The 24,037-nt window shown below is 36.4% G+C and overlaps 1 protein-coding gene across 1 annotated transcript; it reads left to right on the plus strand.

Annotated features, from left to right (window-relative positions):
* Nucleotides 1-2,143: 2,143 nt before the first annotated feature.
* Nucleotides 2,144-18,851, plus strand: LOC129270283 (speract receptor-like). The gene is made up of 13 exons (XM_054907680.2): nt 2,144-2,317; nt 3,421-3,511; nt 3,897-4,067; nt 4,701-4,805; nt 5,278-5,349; nt 8,154-8,319; nt 9,315-9,449; nt 10,816-10,996; nt 11,629-11,769; nt 12,599-12,722; nt 13,335-13,578; nt 14,704-14,802; nt 15,205-18,851. Exons 3-13 carry the CDS (start codon nt 3,930-3,932, stop codon nt 15,972-15,974), a joined length of 2,175 nt encoding a protein of 724 aa, XP_054763655.2. The 5' UTR covers nt 2,144-2,317; nt 3,421-3,511; nt 3,897-3,929; the 3' UTR covers nt 15,975-18,851.
* The last annotated feature ends 5,186 nt before the right edge of the window (nt 18,852-24,037 follow it).

Below are 24,037 nucleotides of genomic sequence, written 5' to 3' on the forward strand. Positions count from 1 at the left end.
TCCACAAACACCATCTCCCTCACACACACACAAACACACTTATCAACCCGCCTTCCTTGCTCTCTATTTTCGATTGTTTTCTTTTTGTCTTTCTCAATCTCATTTTATACTTTTCCACAATTCTTTCTGCCTCTAACTAATTATCAACCGTCCCACGTTTATCTCTTTCTCTATTTCCCTCTTTCTATCTCCTCTCTCCCCCTCTATACACGATATCAAGTTGCCCCCTATATCATGGTTCTAATAAATACAGCGTTTCAAACTTGAAATAAGGCTTTGTGATCTTTAAAACACGAACAAATATACCTTGAAACATTGAGAAGCATTGCTACGGGCGACATCGAAACAAATATGAGCAGTGGGGTTGAAATCGTTTTTTGATATGTTGATGCTCACCCCTTTATTTCTCAATCTATCGATTTCTTTCATTTCACTCAACACCAACACTTTTTAAATTTTGGTCGTCTCTTAGTAAATATGGATAGTTAAGTGAGTCAACATTCTTCAGATCTTTAAATGTAAAACAGTCACATGGCAACAAATGTACAAAACCAGCCACCGGTATCAGTTGTGGTCGACGTCAAAATTAGGGCGAGTGCTCTCTTGTATATAGAACAAATGAAACTGAGCTCCAAAATAAAAAAAAAGTCTCACAAAAAGTTGAAATAGATCTATCTCTTTGAATTGAAATGGTCTTACCACTGCACGCGATTGTGTTTACAGTTTGATAATAAAGATAATTAAAAAAATCCCTTAGCATTGACGACTTGAGAACCAGTTTCCAAAGTAAACAAAAAGAGAAGAAAAGGAGTAACGATGGGAACAAGCGATGTGAACGTGCAATTGAAAATGAAAATATACATGTAGTATTGACATGATAGACGCCCCTGCGTAAGAACAGTCTGCTGGCTGAGGTAGGCCCCGTGCTTACATAAATGAAATGAAACCAAATCTTGAACAACTTTCAACCATAAATATTGATATAATGTTTGTTTGAGTTGTGAAATATTGTTTCCCAAACGAAAGTTTCACATTTTAACATTTTGTTTGCATTTTAACGATTGGAGATTAACACGATGATGGAAACAAAATAACTTGTTTTTCTATTTACAAACGTCTGTAACAGAATATTGGCGATTTGATTTTGTGGACAATTTTGGCTTTACCAATAGTATAAGTTGCCAATGAATAATGAATGTGCTTAAATCTTTTGTGGTAAAATAACAATCGTATTAAGAATTTATACAGATAAATGTCCATGACAAAGATGAAATTAGAAAAGTGTCCTTCAGGAAGCGCACTGCGATACATATTTACTGCAAAATGATATCTACAATATTTGTTTAGGTGGATGTTTTAAAGTTATACCAAAATTACTCCAATTAAATCCCTGGAGAGATCTTTACTGCTATGCGGGGAGGTATCGGAGGGGAAAGAGTTGCTCCCTATTGGTTAATTTACAACATCATGTTGGTCAGAATATTTTGGTTTAGGCTAAATGACTGCGAGACCCCTAACCTTAATTCCAAGCTGTAAATAGAATGATTTGAACAGATAAGGAAAAGACAGAAAACCAAACACTGCAAATTTGATCAAAATCGGACAAGGAATTACAAGGGTATGGCATTTTAAAGGTTTGCATTATTTTGGCGAAACAGTTCTAGGCATGTCTACATGAATATCAATGAGCAAACTGATGTCATAATCCCACTTGTTACTATTTATTATATGAAATAAGGTTTATTCAAAGAACCCCCGACATTGGGATGACAACTAATTATTATTGCATTAAATATTTATTGCTGCAGCTTATTCTATTGCAAGGGACACATATAATATTCACCTAAATATGAAAAAAATGAAACAGGTAGGATTTCATGTAATAACATAAGAAAAGGAAAAAGTGGGGATGTAATGTCATCGGCCAAGCTATTGAATATTTATGACGATATGCGTATAATCGTTATCACAATATATTGCTAAACTGTAAAATTCAATAACTTTGCTATTTGTTATAAGATTTTCATGAAACTTTTAGCATTTCCTCTTTGAATTTTACTTTATTTATCAAGATATAAATATTTTCAGCCCTTAGTACCCATTTAACCTCTATATCGTTTGTCCCTTCCTCTCAACAGGTGTATGCAGCACATAAAGGTCTCGATATCCAATGGAAGGGAGGGAGTCCACCCATAGCCGAGCCTGTATGTGGTTTCGACGGAACTGGATGCAAACCCAACTATACACTTCATATCATAGGTGGCGTGCTTGCTGGAATTATACTGCTCGCTGCAATCATAGCAATAATCGTTTACAGGTAAAAAAAAAAATAATCAACGTCGTGTTTTAAGATGTTTGTTATCGATAAGAGCTGCTCGTATATTATCCCGATATAAATCGATACGTTCTCCTAAACTGCAAAGAAAAATTATGTTAAGTTCTTTACCTATTGTGCCGTATGCGTTTTGGAAACGAAATCAAAAATAAAAACTGTCTTAAACAGCGAATTTCCACCTAAACTGGGATCCAAAAGAAACTGATCAAACTTTACAAGGGCACTGCAAAAATTCAGTCAAAATAAACAGTATTTTCACACAGGCTAGGTCTAGTAATCTTTACTAAGCAAATGTAAATAATTAAGAGATTGGTTCAATCCCAAAGAGGTTATATATACCCTCACATCATTTTGTTTCACAATCCAAGTCACAAAATGGCAAAAGAAAAGCAAATGTAAATGACATGGGATTAAACAAACTTCCAAGTTTATGACAAATGTCTTATTTTAGTGAATGGCTCAATCAGAAAAAAAAAGTTACAGCAAATTAACATCAACATTTCAAATAACTGGAACAATCACACAACCTCCTCTCTTGGGGATGTCCCGGTTAGCCGGGGATAATCTGGACTCGGTATGTGTCTGTGTGTACTTTACTCAGCCACTGTGTTCAGATTATTCGCCGCTTACCAGAACATCCCCGAGGAACTCGGAGTGCCGGTGTGATTGTTCCAGTCATTCATTAAAAAAAAACTTCCTGTAGCTTCTTTGTGATTAAGCCAATCACTTAAACATGCCTGTGAACGAAATAACTTGAAAGTTTTTTTTTACTCCCATCTCATTTTCATTGGTCTTTCTTTTATCTTTTGTTACTTTTGATTCTGAAACCAAGTGATATATGAGGGACTATAATAGCCTCATTGTGCTTGAACCAATATCTTAACTATTCACATGTGCTTAGTAAAGGTTATTGAAGCTAGTCTGCTTAAAATATTGTGCTTTTTGACTGAGTGGAATTTGTGCTGTGCCCTTGTAAAGTTTAATAAGTTTTGTCTGGAATCCAGTTTATTTAGTCATTTCCATATTAACTGCAATGACATTTGTATATGATTATTTAACCCCTTTTATTGATATTTCTTCCTCAGGAATTGGCAGTATGAACAGGCATTGGCCAGCTTACTGTGGAAAGTTGATTATAATGAATTGGAATTCAAGAGTGTTTGCCGCGGTAGTCGGGTAAGAAATATGCGTTTGTAAAGGAAATATAATGATATACAGTAACTTGACAAGCTACTGAGCAGAATTATGATCATATTAAAATCATTGATCTACGAGACCAAAAACTAAGATGTAACTGACTTTTAACTTAAACTTTATTCATAAGCCTACAGTTCCCCCTATTTTTGTATGGCTCACAGAACAAAGTTCAGGTGTGTTTTAGCATCGTCTAGTAACGTTTAATCAATTGACTACTGAGTTATGTAAGTAACCACGAGGCTTCTTAGAGGGATCACTAGATACAAGTAGACAGTAGGTTACAAAGAAAATGAATAATTAAAAATTCAGAATGTGTTGAACATTCCATTTCTAATCACTCTCCTATTTCTCTCTTTATTTTCAGCTAAGTATAGCAACCCATGATTCAAGAACATCTATGTATGCAGACCCATTATCTGGGCGTGGCCAGGTGTTCACTAGAGTGGGAAGATACAACCACACCCTTGTCGCTATTAAACCTGTTCATAAGAAGCATATTGAGATGAGTCGTATTCTAAGGAAGGAACTCAAAGAGGTGAGTCATTTTATGGTCAATAAGAAAGGCCCACAATTGCGTCATCGTAGTTTTAATGAAGCCATATTATTTTTATGATATTAATTATGGTTTGTGAAAATCCAGCAAAATGTACGTATGAAACACAAGTCATGTGAGTAGCTTTCCCGCAAAGTTCTGAAGTGCAATTTTACATTATTTATTTATTTATTCATTTTGTTTTTATTTATTTATTTATTTATTCTTTATTTATTTATTTATTAATTTATCTATTTATTTATTTGTTTGTTTAATTTATTTTTGTGTTTATGTATCTATTCATGCACATTTATGTGCTTAGCTATTATATGTTTATTCATTATTATATTTATTCATTTATTAATTAATTAACTTACATTTCTATTTGTTAATTTATTTATATCATTTATATTTTATATTGTGTGTATTTTTGATATATTGAATTGTAAATATTTTTATATAAATGATTTGAGTTTATTTATCCAATCATTCATTCATTTATAAAGTAGTGGCGGGGCTACTAGTATACATTGCACTAATTGGGACATTCAGAAATTCACAATGTTGTATTGTTAATGATAATGACAATTTGTAGTAGTTTGCCTTTATTCTCATTCATATATCTTTTATACTCAGATGCGAGACCTGTGTCATCCTAATCTATGTCAGTTCATTGGAGCTTGTCCTGATCCTCCTAATATCTGCATCCTCACCGAGTACTGTACGCGTGGCAGCCTACAGGTAAAGCATGTGCTCTGTTTTCATTCAATTTATCAATGGAAACAATTACTGTATTAATCTACTTTAAACGCGCTATGTTAATTAAATGGGGGACATCAGAGACTTTGGAAAGCCTCACATTTGTTACAGTGATACTGTTTAATATTTATGGTGTTTCTTAAACTAATCGAGAATTAAGCATGACTTTTTCATGAAATTATACATTATATACCAATGATTATGATTTGATAAGTTCCATTATCAATTTATCAATCATAATATGTTTCAACATAATTTTAAAGGTGAATTTCGATGATCAAATGCATGATGCTTCCCAGTAGTAGGATTCATTTCTTCTTTAAATTAATGTGAGAGTGGCCTCGCGGAAATTATGTCAATAGTGCATGCGGGGATAACATGAAAAAAAAAGTGAATTATTAAATAAAGCAAAGAAATTAAATTCATAATTCATGCCGTTTTGTTATTTTGACAGGATATCTTGGAAAATGACGACATAAAATTAGACGAAATGTTCATCGCATCACTGGTTTCAGATATTGTAAAGGTAAGATACACCAGTTTGCTCGTATGTGGTCATGTAACATTTTTGGTGTATAAAGAGGTTCCGTTTACGTAGCTTTACCCTCCATTTAAAAAAAAATCTTGAACATGCAAGTCACTTTAATGGTTTCAACCTCGAAGATGCAGTCTCATTTCCGTTGATGCTTTCTCCCCCCAAATCAGGTTTCGTTTTCAATTAGTTTACAAATACGATGAAGGTCTGAGGATAGACGTTTTATTCAAGCGAACCGTTTTGTCTCTGGTCATTTTATCCTTTTTTTTTTTTTTTTTTTTTTTTTTTTAGATGGATGAGATGATGTGAATATAGATTGATAATAGTCTCTAAGAGCAATTAATATTTGTTTTTGTGAAGTCACGATTATATGATTATCAATTTGTAATTTAGTTATGACTTTCTGTCGTTGATTCCTTTTTTCAAGATTTATAAAATAACGTGTGTTTCTTTCACCATTTTCGATCCAATTAGCTCTTGCTCTTATAATTGCACCTGCTGTCTTTCTCTCATATAACATCTCAAGATCCTCTTTACAAGATATTATCTCAGTTTTAACCAATTCAGATTGATTCTGGGAATAACTGGACTCAAGGGATTTGAGTCTAGCTATAATATTTTTTTCTCGAGCTCTACCTTGCCTGGCTTTCTCTATTGAATAGCCAATCGTCAATGATCTAATTTGACATTTAAGAAAATCCCAGAACGTATTAGGATCTAAATTATTCAAAAACATATTCTTGTTTTCTTTTATACAATCTCGAACCAATTTAGTGTATGTTTCATCTTGCAATAATGAAGTATTATATTTCCAAAAATCCAAATATTATCCTCATATTGCTCTTTGTCAGCATTTCTACCGTCTGCATTGATTAGTATGCAACCTTCGAATCGCGTGATCGATCTCAAATGCGTATTAAAGGCAGGAGAACTTTGATCACTAGCGCCATCTATCAGACAGGGGCGAAACGTTCTTTTTTGTCTTTTTTAGCTAAAACAAAGCTCTTTTCCGAGACTGTGAAACTCAGATATATCATTATACGTTTCTATCAAAATCAAGCTAAGATAAACTTTGATTATTTAAGAACATGTGTGAAACAGGTGAGATTGTGCATTTTAGTGCTAGTTTTTGTCTCGCCTGCATAGCAGAGCGAGACTATAGGCGCCGCTTTTCCGACGGCGGCGGCGTCAACATCAAATCTTAACCTAAGGTTAAGTTTTTGAAATGACATCATAACCTATAAAGTATATGGACCTAGTTCATGAAACTTGGCCATAAGGATAATCAAGTATTACTGAACATCCTACCTGAGTTTCAGGTCACATGACCAAGGTCAAAGGTCATTTAGGGTCAATGAACTTAGACCATGTTGGGAGAATTATTTTCAAAATCTTAACCGAAGGTTAAGTTTTTGAAATGACATCATAACTTAAAAAGTATATGAACCTAGTTCATGAAACTTAGAAATAAGGTTAATCAAGTATTAGTAAACATCCTGCTCGAGTTTCAGGTCACGTGACCAAGGTCAAAGGTCATTTAGGGTCAATGAACTTTGGTCAAGTTGGGGGTATTTGTTGAATTACTATCATAACTTTGAGAATTTATGGATCTAGTTCATGAAACTTGGACATAACGTTAATCAAGTATGAGTGAACATCCTGCCTGAGTTTCAAGTCACATGACCAAGGTCAAAGGTCATTTAGGGTCAATGAACTTTGGCCAAGTTGGGGGTATTTGTTGAATTACCATCATAACTCTGAAAGTTTATGGATCTAGTTCATAACACTTGGACATTAGGTTAATCAAGTACCACTGAATATCCTGTGCGAGTTTCAGGTCACATGACCATGGTCAATGGTCATTTAAGGTCCATGAACTTTGGCCGTGTTGGGGGTATTTGTTAAATTACCATCCTAACTCTGAAAGTTTATGGATCTAGTTCATAAAACTTGGACTTGGACATAAGAGTAATCAAGTATCACTGAACATCCTGTACGAGTTTCAGGTCACATGACCATGGTCAAAGGTCATTAAAGGTCAATGAACTTTGGCCATGTTGGGGGTATTTGTTGAATTACCATCCTAGCTCTGAAAGTTTATAGATCTAGTTCATAAAACTTGGGATATAAGAGTAATCAAGTATCACTGAACATCCCCTGTGAGTTTCAGGTCACAAAAACCAAGGTCAAAGGTCAGTTAAGGTCAATAAACTTAGGCCATGTTGGGGTAATTGTTGAATTGCCATCATAACTTTGAAAGTATATGGATAGAGTGAATGAAATGTGGACATGGGTGTAGTTGACAAGTCTTAAGTCACCGTTCAAATGTCATTTTTGGTCAATGAACGTGGTATTATTTCATTATATGAATGGTGTTTTTGTGAATGATTATTTTATTGTAGTTTTCTTAGTTAGCACTGCTGCTATATTAAATCGCGTAATGCAGGCGAGACTGCCAGAGGCGTTCCACTTGTTAGTTCTTTTCCGGGTTTTTTTTTTTCGAAAATGTTTCTTCCTCTCGCTCTATTTACGTGCCCCTTTGTGTTGCTTCCTCTGTTTCACTCACTCTGTTATATCTTCACCCTCTCTTTGTAGTTCGTCTGTCTCCTCCTCACACTTTCTGCCCGTTTTCCAAATTTCTATTAGAGTATCATTTAATACAGTTGTCTAAATAGCATGGTCTTTACCCTCTCACTCTCTCTTCATTCTCTCTATCACTCTGTCCTTAATCCTCTCCAGTTTTTTTTTACTAAGGGTAATTTTCTGCCTCATTTGCAATGTTCCATGCTATACAGGGAATGCAGCATCTACACAATACTGAGATCCGTACCCATGGCAACCTCAAGTCTAGTAATTGTGTTGTTGATAGCAGATGGGTTCTCAAAATCACCGATTTTGGGCTAATTCACTTCAAAGTCGGGAATCAACCGCCAGATATGGGAGAATATGCACATTACCAAGGTATGTGAGCATCGTGGATAGGGGCGGGAGGGACAGGCTTCTCCCCCTTTCAAACCCTGACATGTGTAAAGTGATTTTAGAAGGAAAAAGCGGGAAATAAATTAGAGAAGGAAAGGGCCGAAATATTGCCATCCCTGGCCTTGCTCTCGAGTCACATAAATAAAGTTTATGGGATAAAGGCCTATTGTACCGGTCTCGTGGTTGGAAGCCCCGGTCTCGACTCTATCCATGTCAAATTTAAGCCAATGATTGATTACGATAACAAAACAAAAACATTAGATTGTGTTAACGGACGCTTTGATTTGAATTCCTGGTAAGAATACATTCTCCAAAAAAAAAAAACCCTCAAATAAGCATTGTAACTGTTTGCACCCTACATGCTATGCTTATCATTTGAAAACAAATAGTCACCTATATATCTAATCATTTATTTATTTTTTATTTATTTATTTATTAATTTATCTATTTATTTATTCATTTATCTATTTATTTATTTATCTATTTATTTATTTATTTTGTTTTATTTATTTATCTATTTATTCGTTTATTCATTTAGTTATTTGTTTATTCATTTATTTATTTATTTATTTATATATGTATTTATTTATAATTTTTGTATTGATTGACTTATGTCATTACTTATGTATTCATTTATTTTCATGTTTAAACATTAAACACTGTGCTGCTCTCGACCCAGGTGAAGTGAATGGGTACCCGGCAGGATTATTTCCTTGAATGCACTGAGCGCCGGTGATGGTAGCTCGAGCTAAAGCCGAGGTAATAATAGCAGCGCTTTGTATCAGGCAAAAAGCGCTTTATAAATCCAGCTATTATTACTATTATTATTATTTATTAAACTTTGAATAAAGAATCAGGGATTCTAGCAATTTCAAAATTCACAATTCATGTCTCTTCTCACCTAGTTTACTTGTTTTCTCTCTTTATCAACCAAAAGAGGTAAATGTTGGGGCTATAATTATGTTCTTTCATTTTAGGTTTCCTCTGGAAGGCACCTGAAATCTGGGAGCCACAAGGAACACAAAAAGGTGATGTTTACTCGTTCGGGATCATCTTATATGAAATAGCCCATAGACAAGGTCCCTTCGGAAACATCGACATGAGCCCAAAAGGTAATGGAATCAAACCATTGAGGAGAATATTGTCAGAGGGTAATACTTGTGAAGCGACTCACTGTTAATACATTGCGAAGTCAATAACGTTACATGTATCCAGATTAACAGCGTTAAAGGGATGGTCCGGGCTGAAAGTATTTATAGCTTAATGAATAAAGTAGAATTCACTGAGCAAAATGCCGAAAATTTCACAAAAATCGGATAACAAATAACAAAGTTATTGAATTTTAAAGTTTAGCAATATTTTGTGAAAACAGTCGTCATGAATATTCATTAGGTGGGCTGATGATGTCACATCCCCACTTGTTCTTTTGTATTTTATTATATGAAATTAGGTTTATTCAAATGTTTTCCTCCAAGAACTAGAAAAATTGGATTGACATCTGATTTAGTGCAATAAATATTTATTGCTGTAACTTATTTCATTATAAGGGAGACATATTATTCACACAAGTATGAAATAATGAAAAAATATGATTTTATGTAATAACATGAGAAAACAGAAAGTTACGAGCGACTTTAAGAACGACTGGTGAACCCTTCTTACGCGCTAAACCATCGCCAATTCAATATACTATTTATCACAAGAAAGGATCACCAGTCGTTCTTAAAGTCGCCCTTAACTTACGAACAGCTTTATGAAACACCCACCTGGGGTCCGTTGCAGGAAGAGTTGCGTTTAAACGCAAGTCAAAATATAAATCGCAAGTCCGAAATACGCGCTGTTGATTGGTTGAAAATCAAGTTGCGCATGATTTTTAGAGTTGTGATTGATTGCAACTCTTTCTTTAAGTCATACTTAAATCTTTGTGAAACACTTCCCCCTGGTGGCTAATGTAAATGCTGTATAGATACCAGGGGGCCGTTTCATAAGATCGTTCGTAAGTTAAGAATGAGTTTAAGAACGACCGGTGATCATTTCTCACGCGCAAAACCATTGCTAATGAATATACCATTTGCCATAAGAAGTGTTCACCAGTCGTTCTTAAAGAGGCTCTTAACTTGCGAACAGCTTTATGAAACACCCACCAGATGCCAGTTTGCATAGTAGATAATGGTTAAGCAATCAGGTTTGAAACGTAGGCATGTTATAATCAAGCTACTCAGATCAAGACAATTTACTTACATGTAGTTCAAGGATGCAACATTTTGGTAACATACTCTTTTATTTACATTGGAATGACGAATCGGTTCTTTTACTGTTTACTGCACTCTCGCCACCCTTATCCAAGAAATATTTTTTTCATCAAGTCTAACACTGTTGTTGATATCGTGTATATTGCTGCATGAAGCGTTTCACAAATACCTGGAAAATAATAGACCTCTATTCATATTATTTTTTTCATGTTTATCTAACTTAAAGAAATCTACGAAAAGGTGAAAAGTAAAGAAGAATTGATTCCTTTTCGTCCTAACGTGATGGAGATAGAGAACTGTCCAGAATGTCTTCTGACTACAATGCAAGAATGCTGGGCAGATGATCCTGAGACGAGACCAGATTTCAAAATGATTGCAAATAAACTCAAACCTCTTCATAAAGGAATGTAAGTTGATTTCTTCGTCTTTATAAACACAGGTTAAGTTCGAATCCGAAAACCATAGATCACATGACTCTGCTATTAAAAAAAAAAAGTTTCTGTGCGTGGCAAACAATGTATACGCTAGTATATCAAAAGAGATGATGTGTATCGCACTTGAATAAATCCAATGCTCGAACTTTTCTGGTTTTGTGGTTTTTTGTCATTTCTAAATTGTTTGAATTTTGTGTCTACACGATTTACGTTCGACAATTTTATTCTTTTCTTGTACTCTTTATTATTTCATACTTCCATCCATTTTATTTTATTTTATCATTATAATATTGGTATCATTAATACTATTATCATATTTATCAATATCATCACTATTTATACAAAAAATATTCTTATAATTTCCCTTCCCGCTCTTGTGAATCATGGTCTTCCCCTTCATTCTAAACTTTTTTTACTTTGTATGTTATTACTTCTTTTCACGACTCAACTTCCTTTATTTTAACTCTTTCTCGTTATTTTCATTCTCCTTTCCCCTTGTATCATCTAAATTGAGTCAGTCTTGCCTTTCTCTAAAAATTCAACTTCTGTCAATTTGTAACAATGTTATGTTTGTGCTTCTCACTGTCTTCTTTGATTTTATATAGGAAACCAGATATCCTAGATAATATGGTAATGATTATGGAGAAGTATGCAAACAACCTGGAGGAGATAGTTGAAGATAGAACACAGCAGCTGGTAGAAGAAAAGAAGAAAACAGAAAATCTATTACACAGGATGCTGCCTAAGTAAGTACCTTTATTAAAAACAACAACAACAACACAACCGTCACAACCAAAAACGTTACCTTGATTAATATTTAAGCTGTCTTTACATTTCCAACGAACTATTTGAAATTATGAAATTTCATTTCGGTGCGAGAGTATTTTACTTCAATATATTTGCATCCTGCTGAAGTAAATAAACGACTTTTGGTGGAGATCATTGCATGTTTCAATTTGTAAAATATGAGATTGCCCAATGTTCTCGTCCCTGTGTTTTGTAAAAGCGCCATCTCTCGTGCGCGGCTGTCATTTTATTATGGCAATATCTATGAACTTTGAAATAAGAACGTAACGGTTGTAAAACGAAGTCAGAGGATGACAGTCAGTGACTGTGCCAGTGTACTGGATAGTGGTGGGTAAAACGACCATATAAACGATATTGTTATAATATAGGCACACGACCCACACTATCTCAGTTAGATTCCTTCTTTTTTTCCTCCTCTTCGTGTTCTTCTTTTTTTCTTCTTCCGCTTCTTATACTTCTTCTTCTTCTCCTTCTTCGCCTTCTTCCTCCTCCTCCGCTTCTCCTTCTTCTTCCGCTTCTTCTTCTTCTTCGTCTTCTCCTTCTTCGTCTTATTCCTCCTCCTCCTCTTCTCCTTCTTCTTTACCCATCGTTTTCATTATTTCTTATAAACTTGAAAAGAAATCACAAAGTTTCGTCGCCCCCCATCAACTGTGACATCGCACTGGAAATATATCAGACTGTTCAACCCACCCCCCTCCCCCCCAAAAAGAAAGATTATTCATTCCGATCTATTATTCATCCCGAAACAATTAAATTGTCTTGTTTCAGACCAGTAGCCAATCAGTTGAAGCGTGGGATGCAAGTCGTACCCGAGTCTTTTGACTGTGTGACTATCTTCTTTAGTGATATCGTTGGCTTCACAAAACTATCATCGATGAGTACGCCTTTTCAGGTAACATCCAAATGTCGAATACACAATATATATACCAGTGTCCAGTATAATGTATGGCAAATAAACTTGATTTATAGGCTTATTGATAATTATTTGAAAGAGTAATATCTAATGACATTTTGCAATGTTTTGTCCAAACCCCGAAACAAATGTTGGTGTATGTTGGGTATTAAAAATGTTGCCCCCAATGTATGATTCTGAAGAAAATATCAACAGACACTGATCTCTACACAATTTGCGATATCAATTTTTACAACAAACCTATCCTTTTCAGTGTTAATACAATATAAATTTCATTAACATAATCGATATATTGAGGCAATAACAGCATCACTGCGCTGTTCACAACGCGTTTTATTATGCCTACATGGTTTTATGTCATGTCTGTCTTATACATTCATTATAGTATAGTAACAGATCCAACTGATAAGGTGAAGCAGTTTTCGGAATCATTGATAAAGAGAGAAATAGTTAAGAAGTGAAGTTATTCATAATATTCATTGCCAAATAAACCCACAACTAACGACTTAACATCATTTAAGTTGAGATATAAGAATCTTCATGTTTCTTTCTATCCCTCCCAAATACCCTAACCATTTCCCAAATTAACAGGTGGTTGATCTCCTCAATGACCTCTACACTCTCTTCGATGACATCATCAGTTACTACAATGTTTACAAAGTCGAAACCATTGGCGATGCCTACATGCTGGTATCTGGACTACCTATACGAAACGGTAATCGACATGCGGCAGAGATAGGATCAACGGCACTCCATCTCATCGATGAGGTCCAGAAATTCAAAATCCGACATCGCCCGGATGACACGCTAAAACTGAGAGTTGGCATTCATTCTGGTAAGTTGATTTTTAGCTACTCGCTACTCGTTATCGGATTTTACTCTCTTTCTAAATAATAAGTTCACAAAGATTAAATGAAAACGTCAGCGAAATGGTGCTACTATTAGTAAAGACCTTTTTGAAAATGTTAAGGTTTTTTAATAGGAAAATCCCATTTATGAATAAATGCAGCGTGCTATATTACTAGAATAAATCATTACTTGCACACAGCTGGCTGCTCATCTAGTCATTTTAAATTCTTTCTAAATTTCCTAAATTCTATAAATTCTTACTGTACATACAAAGAGCACTCACTCTGTGCCGATATCAACATACAGATATATAGATTTGAGCTATATATTGTCATAACGACATTTATTTAAGTTTCTGTCCTACAGCCCTACAGAGATACAAACTATAAAGTGTCTGACGGAAGGGAAACCATCGAGACAATTTAGCACTTTGATCATGTTATTAAAGCTGAACATTTCGATACAATGCACTGTTTTGAAAATTTGTTTCCGAGCCGAGGGAGATGTTGCGCGCCATGCATCCAATAACTGTGATGAATGCGATGATAAAATCTTATTAGATGTGATATTACCAAAGCATTTGATAATGTTTTAGCAATACGTTACTCTTTCCTGGCCTACTTTCAATTTTCCTCATTGGTAAAGTGATGTTATGAGACGTGGATCCAATGAAATTAATCAGAAGCTTCCAATGCAACATGATAAGGCATGGTCTAATATCGGATGAGTATTTGAATAGCATTCCTCTTCTGATATCTAACTTCCCCTTCTACAGACAATTTCATTAACTGTAGTGAGAAAACCGTTGTTATTTGTAATAAAGACGAAGCATTGCTTCCCATGTTGTATTTTAATAAAAACACCCCGTTTTCTTGTTAATACGAATTACAGGAATATGGTTGAGCAACTTCCAGTTGTTTACAAATGAGGCCGAATGTATTTAATTCTTATTGGTAGCCTGGTCATTTGATTACAAGCCATTGCATTTATGTTTAGAATATTCATTTCTCTAATCTTGTTGATTCTGTCAAAACAGGATTCTTTGACTGGTCAACATATTTTAGGTTTCACGTTGGTTTTGTTCTTATTCCCTCAATCACGGTTAACACAGGACCGGTAGTGACTGGTGTGGTCGGGTTAACGATGCCTCGATACTGTTTGTTTGGTGATACTGTCAATACATCATCAAGAATGGAATCAAATGGAGAAGGTGCGTTGAAATAATTTTATTAATATTGAACCCAAGCGGGAGTAAAAACAAGTTAACAACACAATTTTTTTGACAATATTTTTAACAAATCCATTTTCATGATTGTTTTTCTTCGATATATTGGATTGTTAGCCGTTGCAGTATTGAATCATAGATCTCAGATACTTATAATGGAAGTAAGGTATCAATTTTCTTACGTGTGCAAGGGGCCTTAATATTAATGTTAAAGAAATTATTGATGGGTATTATCATGCCTCAACTTGTAAATCAATTTGAATTCCTAGTTGTAATGTACTGACGATATAAAAATAATGTTTGTAATAATCTGGAGAATTTAGTTTCTTGCAATTGTCGTTGTAGGTAAATATGCCATTGACACATTAAACGATTAATTCCCTACAGCCTTGAAAATCCACTGCAGCGTCGAGTGCAAAGCTATCTTAGATGAGGTTGGAGGCTTTGTCTTGCCCGAAAGAGGAATGGTTGCCATGAAAGGAAAGGGTGAACTTCTTACATACTGGCTCGTCGATCAGGATCCATCATACAAACGACATAAGCCACGCACGGAAGATGTAGAGGAAGATGATGTCGAGGATACGGACAGCCTGAGTGAAAAGCATAAGATGAAGAAAAGTCCAGGGAAAAGCTACTTGCGGACGCCTCTAGGGTCAACCTATATGGCGCCCTCTACGTCGACCGCAAATACGGGCATGAAGTCTTCACGCAGTGTACAGGATATCAGCAGCTCAAACGTGAGGGAGGATGCTCAGTTGCGACGGGACTCTGATGTTGTTACGCGGAGACGCAACAGTGATATTTCAAGGACAGAACTACCTAGAAACGGCAAGAATGGATATACTCTACTGCCCATGGATTGCGATGATTCACTACCGTGCTCTAAAAGCGAAGAGGTAGAGATTAGGACAACAGATTTCGGGAATGGCAGTGGGGATTGTTCTAGTCAGGCGCGCAGTGTATCTGCTTGTTCATTAAATAGATGTGAAGCGCTTAGTGAAGAAGCAACCATGAATGGCGCTGTTGCGCAACGCTCAAGGAACAATTCCCAAGGAAGCAAGACCAAGACCAAAAAAAATAGCACAACGGATTCCGGCATCGGGAGCAATGGGAATAGTTCGCGAGATTGCAACTTTCACAGTGAAATTTTCCTTTGAGATTCAGCGATGTTCTTTCTATCGCCTGTCATGGTGCCTACGATATAACCCTGATGATGACTGGGAATGAATTGACCAATGAACCTTAACAAGTAAACGGGGGCACAGACTTCATTAAAGACTGCGGAAAGGACAAAGACAATCGCAGATAATGTTAAAACCCGTTTACTTTCATGAATAGAAATGACTATTAACGCATTCATTTTCCCTGGAGAAATGTTTGAACTTGGCTATCAGAGTCACCCTTTTGTTATACAGTACTATGGAAACAAGTGGTGTCTAAAGAATAATTTTGTTTGACCATCCATGTTGTGGTGGTTCTGCCATACAGCGATATGGACGCGTGTCATAAATTGTTTTCCCAATATTTAGTACTCCATATTTTTCCGTTGCTGATTTAGTGATTCCTTTTATTTTTTACTATTTGAAATGCATATTTTCGTGTAAATGTTTGTCCAATCAGCTGAAACTTCCGTTGAAGTAAAAGATGTATAAGATTGAACATTAAAGTGAGTCATTATATCAAATTATGAATTGATTATGTATAGACAAAATTTGTAATTCCTTGAAAGGTACATACGTCACATTCACGAATTCAAGTAATAGGGTGAATAATGAAATGACAATTTTTTAATCGGATATATATATATATATAAACATTATTGATTTGGTTAGTATGGGGTTCAAAACTAGTAGGTGAATTTATATAGAAGTCTTTACTTTTTTCACCAAAATACAATATTTCTAAATTGTATTAACTTAAGTAATTACCAGGCTTACCTGGTTTTAGGATGGTGGAAGTCATGGCTAAACGAATGTAATTGCAATTTAAATTCGCCACATTCCACCCAGAAAAAAAGTGAAGGAAAAAAAAATGAAGGAAAAAAGTGAAAACAAAAAAAGTCGATGGGTAGAGGAGATGTTTTCCCCTTTATTATTATGATGTTGTAATTATCCCAAGCATGTGTGTGGCGCCATGCATCTCTTGACATTAAAAACAATAGACGTCTGTAATCAATAGCGATAAGTTGCACGGGTCTACCGAATCTTTCCCCTCCTACCATTTATCATGGTAGGCTAAATACTTCTCAAAAAGCCTAATTGGTCATCAAAATCCTTTACATCATAATTCATAAGAAAGAATAATTACAATCACGTGTCTGGCGTGTCATATATGTTTATTGGCCGTTGGATGATAATCACGTTTTTATCAAATATTCTTTCCATATTAACTGAACACACTTTACTTAAACAATATCCCATATAGAATACTGGTAAGGCTACTGACCTGTGATTTTTCGTAACTACATGTAGTTGAACCTTGCTCCCTCCCCACCCCATCTCTCCCCTGCACGAAATTCAAGATTGCTACACAACCGCCATTTTGTTCCTTCAAGTCTTGGGAATCGTTGGGACAGCGTTAGTGAAAATCGGAAGAGAGAGCACTAGATCCTGGCTCCAATCGCAGGTTGGCTGAAAAAAGGGGGAATTGTCAACGATTTAAGTGCAAACGAATTGAAAATATTTTGTTTGAATCAATTGTCCTAAAATCACTCGTAATTATCTGATAGAATACCCCCGAACAAAAAGAATGAGAAAATAAGAAAATTGCAAATCCCCTTCCGCCAAAGCTTATCTAAAATGTCACATTTGATTAGGATGGCATGTACATGTAATTTTTAGTGTGTCTTACAATGCTTGAAATCACTGGCTTGTTTGTAACTTTTAAATGCATTTTACACATTTCCAAAACAATCGAAAATACAAGCCGAACTACTCTTTCAAGCCATAGAATAGTTTGAGAGTCTTGCCAGATGTATGTTTGTATTTCAATTTTTTGTTTATTATCATGATTATGTTAAGTGAGGTATTGTAATGTGATACGTTTGTATGCTTTTTTCTCATTTTTTGAGACCATACCACAATTTTTCGAGTATTACAATTACGATCAATCGATAATGACTGGGACTGATTAATATCATAGGAAATTATTTGCTAATCATTTTGGCCTCTATTCGAACTTGGGTTCAACTTAACACTTGGTCGAAAGCTGCACGGTTTGATTATGACCATCCGAACATGACACATATCCCCAAAGGGTGGAAGGTTCAATAAAACAATATCAGTATAATCGGCATTTAAATTGATAAATGACGCTACTTTACCAATAGATCACGGGGAAAACGATTACAGTAGACATTTGCAGTATGACAGTTTTGATATTTTCATCTTCCTTTCATTCTTAGCACAGGGTTAGGCATTTTTTACAGATTCTTTGAGGCTGGACATCAGAATACTGGTTCTAAGCATGCGAAGGTCTACCTTCTTTGTCATTATTCTTTGATTTCATTAATTTCCTATATTTAACGTTACACGGTCGGGTGCGGGAATACAATTCCTTTGGCAAACCACCGGGCAGGCAATAATGTTGTTGCTTAATATGTGCTTAAAGCTTCTCGCAATCCCAGCCTGTAATTTTTTTGCGAGGAGACCAAATTCATACTTTTTTGTAGCGTTGATGAAACTTTGGAACATTGTATTATAGAGCAGAAATCATGAAAATGGTATAGATAAAGAACGTTTTACGTGTAATATATTCATCGTTGTATAGCTTTACATTGAATACATAACAACAAATTATATTATCTCCTTGGTTGTGATTTATATCGTATAGTTTTCAAGGGGACCCACAGAAGTCTTCAAAAGTATATTAATCATTTTTGTTATTATGTATATAATTCAAATAAATGGATATAATTCATGATGCATTGCAAGTATCTACTTTCATCTCTTAGTGTATAATGACGCCGTTTTTCTTCCTTTCAATCTGTTCTAATCCGATATTGGTTATTAAAGGCAAGAGGTTCATTCATCACTACTTGTTGTTTCACCTTTCGCCTTTTTTATATTGAAAAAAAAAATCAATATCACACACATCTTAAAATTCTACAAAAATAATAAACATCTTCAAAAAGGGGAAAGTGACCATTTTATACTGATTCTTTAAAAATAAGAATTTGAACGCGGATTAGATATACATGTATTTTAAATATATATGTAAGATTTTAGATTGCTTGGAAACAAAATTATGATAATGTAATTCATTTATTTTGTGACAATAGATTCACACTTTGACATGAGGTAGAATTTAGATTTCATCAAAACTTGCAACGCACTTTAACAAAAGACAATTTCATAAAGAACGTGATTCGGGTTTGAGGTCGTTCCATTAGTTCTGCTTTGAGAGACGCGCAACCTCGGTCATTAACAACCAATTTACTCCCTAACAAGGATTGATTTTGAGATGGAAAAATATTGAAGGGTTCGTTTAATGACGTAAGTGTGATTTCGGTCCAGAAGGGTAGTATATGAAGGAGGCCGAGTGCGCCAAGCACAACCCCTCGTTCGCTACTGACTAAATTCAATTTCAGTTGAGTTTATTCCAGGGCGTTTATTGAGTTAAAGTCGTCGTGGGCTCTATGTAAATGTGTCTCTATTTTCTAAATGAAACTCCGAGTATATATTATCTCCCTACTTCATTCAAATCGCGCGGGAAATGAAAATGTCTCTATGTCTTATTTAACACGTATGAGATGGTTGATAATAATATATAATAGCCTACATGCCCGTTGTATTTATAGTTGCTACCTCTCATGCGCGAATATAAAGCGGCTGTCTTAATCCCATCTAGATTCTTTTTAAGGGGGAGGGGGTCACCCATACAGAAACAACCCCCCCCCCAAAAAAAAAAAAAATGTCAATAAATGAAAAAAATAATTAAATAAAAAAAACACACACAACAGATAAAATCGTACGTTAACAGTCACACTTCGTTTTGTTTTTACTTATAGAAAAATATAATAATATTGTACATGCTTCGATTTATATTATCTGTAAAAGTTTATTGTTCTGTTGAAAATGAAATAAATTGAAATAGAACATGGACTTGTTAATTAGTTTTGATCGGTCCGAAGTTTAGTTCATTTTACTTCATGTATATGACATTATGCCACATACTCACCGGGGAAAGCGGCTCCAGACCGACTCGGGGTTTGCGTGTAAAGGCCACCGCACACCTCACGACTGTTCGCGATCCGATTTTGGAACAAATTGTAATTTGCTCATTTTCTGAAAATGTGAATGGAACATATTATTTTATTTGAGGTTAAAATCAATTGAAAGAATACTAATATAACCATTTTGAAAGATTGCAAGCCTTTATTTTGGATTAAAAGCCAAATTAGTTTCAAATCGTAGCCAATCGTACGACTGCTATGACGCCATTACGACTAGATATTAAATTCGCTTTTATTCTAAGAAGGATGATAGCATAGTCAACGAGTTGAACATAGGTATTCGTACGATGATTTAGAACATTACACAGTAAAGCCCCTTTCACAATTGACGTACGACCTGTTTACGACCGCCTGCAACAGATTTTTCTTGTTGTTGCACGATCGATCTCTTGGTGTCTTGCGAGCACTCGCAGTGGTTGTAGACGAACGCACGAATTTGAGGTGGTCGGAGGTGGTCGTGACTGGTCGCATCTGAATCTGAACATGTTCAAAATCCAAACGCGATCAAATACGATTGGTTTACTCGCATCAGGTCGTACCATCGGTCGGGCGATCATCGTGTGAGTGTTGTTCAACGTTGTACGACTTGGTGCGAGAGGTGACACAACTACGTATAGTCGCATTTAGTCGACTGGAGGTCGTACAACACTTGCACATGCGCTAGATACCTACAGAGACCAGTCTTGCGACTGGTTGCGATAATATAAGACTGTTGCAAGACCGATCGAAATTACGGCTTACAACATTCCACTACCGTTGCATTCGCATGTATGCGACCGTACAGCCCCTTTCACAATTGACATCCGACCAGTTTACGACCGCCTGCAACAGTTTTTTTCTGCTGTTGCACGATCGATCTCTTGGTGACTTGCGAGCACTCGCAGTCGTTGTAGACGGTCGCACGAACTCGAGGTGGTCGTGACTGGTCACATCTGAACTTTGAACATGTTCAAAATCCGAACGCGATCAAATACGACCGATTCACTCGCATCAGCTCGTATCCGGGGTCGTACCATCGGTCGGGCGATCATCGTGGGAGTGTTGTTCAACGTTGCACGACTTGGTGCGAGAGGTGGCACAACTAAGTAGTCGCATTTACTCGACTGGAGGTCGTACAACACTTGCACATGTGCTAGCGACCTACATGTACAGAGACCTGTCTTGCGACTGGGTGCGATAATATGATGTGCCATAAGACTGTTGCAAGACCGATCGCAACGGCTTACAACATTGCACTACCGTTGTGTGCGACCGTTCCCCTCGCAATCCCTCGTGCAACACTCGCATGTGATCGCACGAGCACAATAGGATCATAATCGACTTACTCGTGCAACGGGTTTTACTGGTTGTTTTTGTTGTACGACAGCTGTTGCAACTGTGAAAGCCTATGTGCGATATTATGAGATGACTGGCGATTGATGCCTGTTGCAGCCTGTCGCACGACCAAAAGGTCGCAAGTGGTCGTACGTCAATTGTGAAAGGGGCTTAAGATATTCCAAGTCTCAATATTAGCATCAAATTCTACTACATTTTATTCTGATATCGGGTCATAGACCAATCGCAAGGTGTGCGGTCGCCTAAAGCCCCTTTCACAATTGACGTACGACCATTTGCGACCTTTTGGTCGTGCGACAGGCTGCAACAGGCATCAATCGCTAGTCATCTCATAAGATCGCACAGAGGCTTTCACAGTTGCAACAGCTGTCGTACAACAAAAACAACCAGTAAACCCCGTTGCACGAGTAAGTCGCATATGCTCTTATTGTGCTCGTGCGATCACATGCGAGTGTTGCACGAGGGATTGCGAGTGGAACGGTCGCATACATGCGAATGAAATGGTAGTGCAATGTTGTAAGCCGTTGCGATCGGTCTTGCAACAGTCTTATGGCCCATATTATTATCGCAACCAGTCGCAAGACAGGTCTCTGTACATGTAGGTCGCTTGCACATGTGCAAGTGTTGCACGACCTCCAGTCAAGTAAATGCGACTACTTAGTTGTGCCACCTCTCGCACCAAGTCGTACAACGTTGAACAACACTCGCACGATGATCGCCCGACCGATGGTACGACCCCGGGTACGGCCTGATGCGAGTGAATCGATCGTATTTGATCGCGTTCGGATTTTGAACATGTTCAAAGTTCAGATGTGACCAGCCACGACCACCTCGAGTTCGTGCGACCGTCTACAACGACTGCGAGTGCTCGCAAGACACCAAGAGATCGATCGTGCAACAACAAGAAAAAACTGTTGCAGGCGGTCGTAAACTGGTTGGACGTCAATTGTGAAAGGGGCTGAACGGTCGCATACATGCGAATGCAACGGTAGTGGAATGTAGTAAGCCGTAATTTCGATCGGTCTTGCAACAGTCTCATATTATCGCACCCAGTCGCAAGACTGGTCTCTGTAGGTCTCCAGCACATGTGCAAGTGTTGTACGACCTCCAGTCGACTAAATGCGACTATACTTAGTTGTGCCACCTCTCGCACCAAGTCGTACAACGTTGAACAACACTCACACGATGATCGCCCGACCGATGGTACGACCTGTTGCGAGTGAATCAATCGTATTTGATCGCGTTTGGATTTTGAACATGTTCAAAGTTCAGATGCGACCAGTCACGATCACCTCCGACCACCTCGAGTTTGTGCGATCGTCTACAACGACTGCGAGTGCTCGCAAGACACCAAGGGATCGATCGTGCAACAACAAGAAAAAACTGTTGCAGGTGGTCGTAAACAGGTCGTACGTCAATTGTGAAAGGGGCTTTAAGGCAATCACACACATTACGATTGGTCTGCGACCCGAATTTGGAATGAAATGTAGTAGAATTTGATGCTGATATTGAGACATGGAACATCTTTAGTGTAATGTTGCACATCTTCGTACGAAAACCCATTTTCGAATCTGTGACTCTGCTAACATCCTTATTAAAATGAAATATTCAATATCTAGTCGTAATGACGTCATAACAATCGTGCGATTGACTACGATTTGAAACTTAATAAAGGCTCGCAGTTTGTTATATTTTACCTTGGTCACATTTGCTCTACGGCGGCCGTACGGCGAGTCGAAAACAGTCGTTTTATTCATTTTTATTCAAACCACCGATATGTAGCTGGTACAAAAAAAAAATGTTAAAACGGCTGTTTTCGACTCGCCGTACGGCCGCCGTAAAACAAATTTGACCAAGGTATTAGTATTCTTTCAGCATGTTCAGTTAATTTGAACATCAAATTAAAAAAACCCTTTTAATTCACATTTCAGAACATGAGGGACATGTGACGGATCATTGACCAGTCGTAAGGTGTGCGATGGCCTTCAGATATCTATCGGTCGGTTTGGAGTCCATTCCATTGGCATGACTGTAGCATTAGAGAGAGAGGGAGAAAGAAAATAACTCAAGCAAGATGCGATTGGATTATGAGAATTAAAAGACTTACGAAATACTAGATTAACGTTTAATGATCAAGTGCGAATGTTTTAAAACATTCTTTTGTCGAGATTTCGAAGTTTTGTTATTAAGTGACACTTAATTATTGTTAACCGGGTTCTTACATTAATCTACAAGAAAACGTTCGAATGGAGCAGACCTTGCTTCATAAAGGTAAATATGAACACTTAGCTAATAAAAAACAAATAGTGTGAGCAGAAAGCTTTCTTTTTTTATAGTTTATGTAATGTAGGCTAAAATTCAAATTATACATTAAACATGATGCAAATAATTTTGCAATTAATGTGACAAAAAAGGCAAATAACTTTGCACTTAACATCTCAATAATATTGCCTCAAGTTTATTTCCACTCATAAAAAAGAATGCAGCAAAAATAGTACAATTTGGTGATATTGTATCCAATAACTAACCTCGACACAAAAGAGAAAATATTACATACTTCAAATAAAGTTACAACCTCAATTACATGAAACGCACCTAGATTAATAACCCCCCCCCCAAAAAAAAAAATAATTAAAGAGAGTGGATGAGCTT

The sequence above is a fragment of the Lytechinus pictus genome, chromosome 10 (assembly GCF_037042905.1).
Source record: "Lytechinus pictus isolate F3 Inbred chromosome 10, Lp3.0, whole genome shotgun sequence".
NCBI lineage: Eukaryota > Metazoa > Echinodermata > Echinoidea > Temnopleuroida > Toxopneustidae > Lytechinus > Lytechinus pictus.

Excerpts from the sequence above, each read along its gene's own strand:
- LOC129270283 (XM_054907680.2), top strand. The coding sequence starts at position 3,930 with ATGTATGCAGACCCATTATCTGGGCGTGGCCAGGTGTTCACTAGAGTG. Across the intron at positions 4,806-5,277 it reads GTACGCGTGGCAGCCTACAG|GATATCTTGGAAAATGACGA; the intron begins GTAAAGCATGTG and ends TTATTTTGACAG. Across the intron at positions 5,350-8,153 it reads TGGTTTCAGATATTGTAAAG|GGAATGCAGCATCTACACAA; the intron begins GTAAGATACACC and ends CATGCTATACAG.